At 67.3% G+C, this 966-nt stretch overlaps 1 protein-coding gene across 1 annotated transcript in view; it reads left to right on the forward strand.

Moving 5' to 3' along the window:
- The window catches only part of MNEG_8290 (hypothetical protein), a gene marked incomplete at both ends in the record, with an annotated part of 2,629 nt that extends 1,950 nt beyond the window's left edge, over positions 1-679 (forward strand). Inside the window, 2 exons of the mRNA XM_014043240.1 lie at positions 80-194; positions 477-679. Coding sequence (XP_013898694.1) covers positions 80-194; positions 477-679 — 318 coding nt within the window. The remainder of the gene's footprint in view (positions 1-79; positions 195-476) is intronic.
- Between the last annotated feature and the right edge of the window lie 287 nt (positions 680-966).

Genomic DNA, 966 nt, shown 5'->3' on the forward strand with positions numbered 1-966 from the left:
CCCGCCTGCACCCCCCAGCATCATATTGGTCTTCTGCCCCCTTTGTCTTGTCCGACCCTTTTGATCCCCCTGCCCCCAGCGCAACGGCGTGGATGTCGTGGTTCTGGAGGCGCGGGACCGCGTGGGCGGCCGTGTGCACTCGCACGTGGGGCCGTTCGGCGCGCCAGTGGACCTGGGTGCCAGCCTCATTACAGGTGAGCGTTCTGGCAAAGGCCGGCCTTCACAAATGAGTGGTGGTGTGTAGTCACCGTCGGTCTGCAGGCAGGCCCCAGCATGGGAGCTGCCTGACGTCTTTGTGAGTGTGCCGAACCGCTGGGAGGCGCGGCGCTGACGCAAGAGAGCTTCTGCCCGTCACCTGGTCCTTTGTGAGGGCCATCCTCGCCCAAGCAGCAGGGAGACTGGTCGCCACGCCTCCCCGCAGCCCCGCCTCTCGCGGCACGTCGTGACGCCAAACCCCTGCCCTGTTTCCCCACCAGGCACGCGCCCCGAGCCCGTCGGCAGCCGGCGCCCCGATCCCTCCGCCATCGTATGCAGGCAGCTGGGCATACAGCTGCACCCCCTGGAGAGCGAACTCCCGCTCTTTGACTGGCGCGGCGGCGGCGGCGGCGGCGAGGGGGAGGGGGAGGGGCAGGGCGCGCGCAAGGTGCCAGAGGATCTGGACAAGGCGGTGGACAAGTGAGGGGGTTAGTCAAATGGCAGGGTCGCTTTGGGTGTGGGGGCGAGCAGGGAGCTGGGGGGCGAGCCGTGCGGCCGTGGGGTGGCGGGGTCGGGGCACACCAGTGTGGCGCGCGTCTGCCTTACCACGCCACTTCTTCGCATACACACCCAGCGTGAGCACACACGCTCCCGCACCCCCAAGTGCATACACGCCCGCGCACCAACGCCACGTGCACACACACACACACACACACACACACACACACACACACACACACACACACACACACACACACACACACACACACA

The sequence above is a fragment of the Monoraphidium neglectum genome (assembly GCF_000611645.1).
Source record: "Monoraphidium neglectum strain SAG 48.87 unplaced genomic scaffold scaffold01558, whole genome shotgun sequence".
In the NCBI taxonomy this organism is placed as follows: domain Eukaryota; kingdom Viridiplantae; phylum Chlorophyta; class Chlorophyceae; order Sphaeropleales; family Selenastraceae; genus Monoraphidium; species Monoraphidium neglectum.